Raw genomic sequence first — 1960 nt, forward strand, 5'->3', positions numbered from 1 at the left:
AAAAATTTTATAATAATAGCCAAATAAAAGTTTAACAAGAAACAGAATTGAAAAAGTCCTTTTTGAGAACCATTGCACGCATCTTCTAATTATTTATCACGGATGAATATATGCATAAATATAAATGCAGGTATATAATGATACTCCTAAGCTTACAATAATATCCTATACCCATGTACTTCACAAAAATTGAGAATATCATAAGTCAAAAATATATTTATTAAAACTTACCTAACCAACCTACTAAACTTACTCAATAACAGTTTGATATATACACAAAAGCAGCACTTACTTCTTCCATTGTGTAATTTACAAAGTTCATGTTGAGCCGCTTCATCTCTCTTGACAACGAGGGGAATCTGTACATATTCTTTTTAAAGGTACGAGTCTTGTTATCATTTTCTTCAGGAGAAAAACGGGCTGTTGCTTTTATGTTCACTTGCCACTTTGAAATTTGAAGTCTTTTCCCCTTTTGCAAGTTCCATTTCTTTTTTTTTTAGTATGATATGGTTTTTAATTTTCTGCCTATCATCGAGGATCTCTCTTGTGCTTTTAGGATCACCGTCAGACTCTGTATTCTGACTTAGAGCCTGGACTGTGTCTTTCCTGGAGAAGGCAACTGGTGCCTGTTTATCCCTTTCATCCTCTTTAGTCTCATTTATACATGAATCAGTCTTGCCATTTTAGTGGAAATTTGGGAGCACCTCCCCTTTATTTTTTTTTCCTTGTTACTTTTTTTCCCTCCATATCAGAATCACCGTAGAACATAGAGTAAAAAAATCATTTTCACTTTCTTTATTTTTGAGTGGTAACCCTTTTTCAGCTCATTTGTTTCAGTTTCCTGCTTTGTAGCTTTTTTTGTTTTTTTGGAGTCAAAATCCATATTCATTATAGGTTTTAAATCATCTTTATTTTCAATTTTCTGTCTTTTACATCGGTTTTGTACTTTTCTTATATCAAAATTTCTTTCTGATGGGTCAGGAATTCCAACACTTCTGTTTGTTGCTTTATCATCTATCTTTTACCATTACATTTTCCTTTGCATCTTCCTGAACTAATTTCGTATCTCCTCCTACAATAAGATTTTATCTTTTGGGTAGTGGTTTCCCCCTTATTTTTCTTTTTTCTCCTCACTTCCTCACAGACATTGAAGTTTTTGCAGCAATGATGCTAGTTATTCTTTTTTTGGATGATTTTGTTTTTGGAAGGCTCCCTTAATTGTCTTTAATATCTTTTTTTTATTACTTTTGTTTTAGTTTTTCCACAAAAAACTGGCTTCCCAAATTTTCGGGTTTTTGCTTCATTTTTTTTTTCGGGCATTTTTACCTTGTTTTCTGGATTAATGCTGATAGAGAAATTGGCGAGATCCTCATAATCCTCCCCGGATCTTTCTTTGTCTTTGTTTGCCCAGCATCTCCTTTGATAATAGGTGGCACACCAATTGGCAATACCACTCTAGCACGGACTGAGTCTGAGTTTGATGGGTTTAATTTTTGTGAGAGATCCACCAAGTGTGAGAAGCTTCCCTCCATCATAAACATACACAAGCTCTACTGTTTTCTTGCTTTTGGATTCAGTCATAGATGTTCTCTGACTCTTGAACACACTTGTGAGAGGGACCAACTTTCCAGCTCTCCGAACAAATACATTTGACCCATCTGCTTTCGTTTCTTTACATAAATCTTTGTTATAATAATACTTATACTTTTCTTTTGGATATAAGATATCAATAGCATTAACTTCTTCATAATGTATCTGGTCATGTGACAATGATTCCATCTCTCCTGTGGGTAGACTTCCTCCATTGTTGCCTGTATCACTGGGTTGGCTCTCACTTGGCACTGGGTTGGGAAAGTTCACTGGGAGCTCTGCTCGTTTAACATCTTCTAGCAGTTCACCCTCCCCAAGTCTAGTGACTCCCTCCTCTGTCGTTCTATTAATGGAAAAACAAGCAATCAAT

The 1960-nt window shown here is 35.1% G+C and overlaps 1 protein-coding gene across 1 annotated transcript in view; it reads right to left on the bottom strand.

Annotated features, from left to right (window-relative positions):
- Nucleotides 1-1386: 1386 nt before the first annotated feature.
- LOC119585910 overlaps nucleotides 1387-1960 on the bottom strand; it is a 1495-nt gene continuing 921 nt past the window's right edge. The window contains exon 3 of the mRNA XM_037934632.1: nucleotides 1387-1933. Within this exon, the coding sequence (XP_037790560.1) occupies nucleotides 1456-1933 (478 nt within the window). The 3' untranslated portion in view covers nucleotides 1387-1455. The remainder of the gene's footprint in view (nucleotides 1934-1960) is intronic.

The sequence above is a fragment of the Penaeus monodon genome, chromosome 20 (assembly GCF_015228065.2).
Source record: "Penaeus monodon isolate SGIC_2016 chromosome 20, NSTDA_Pmon_1, whole genome shotgun sequence".
NCBI classification, from domain to species: Eukaryota; Metazoa; Arthropoda; class Malacostraca; order Decapoda; family Penaeidae; genus Penaeus; species Penaeus monodon.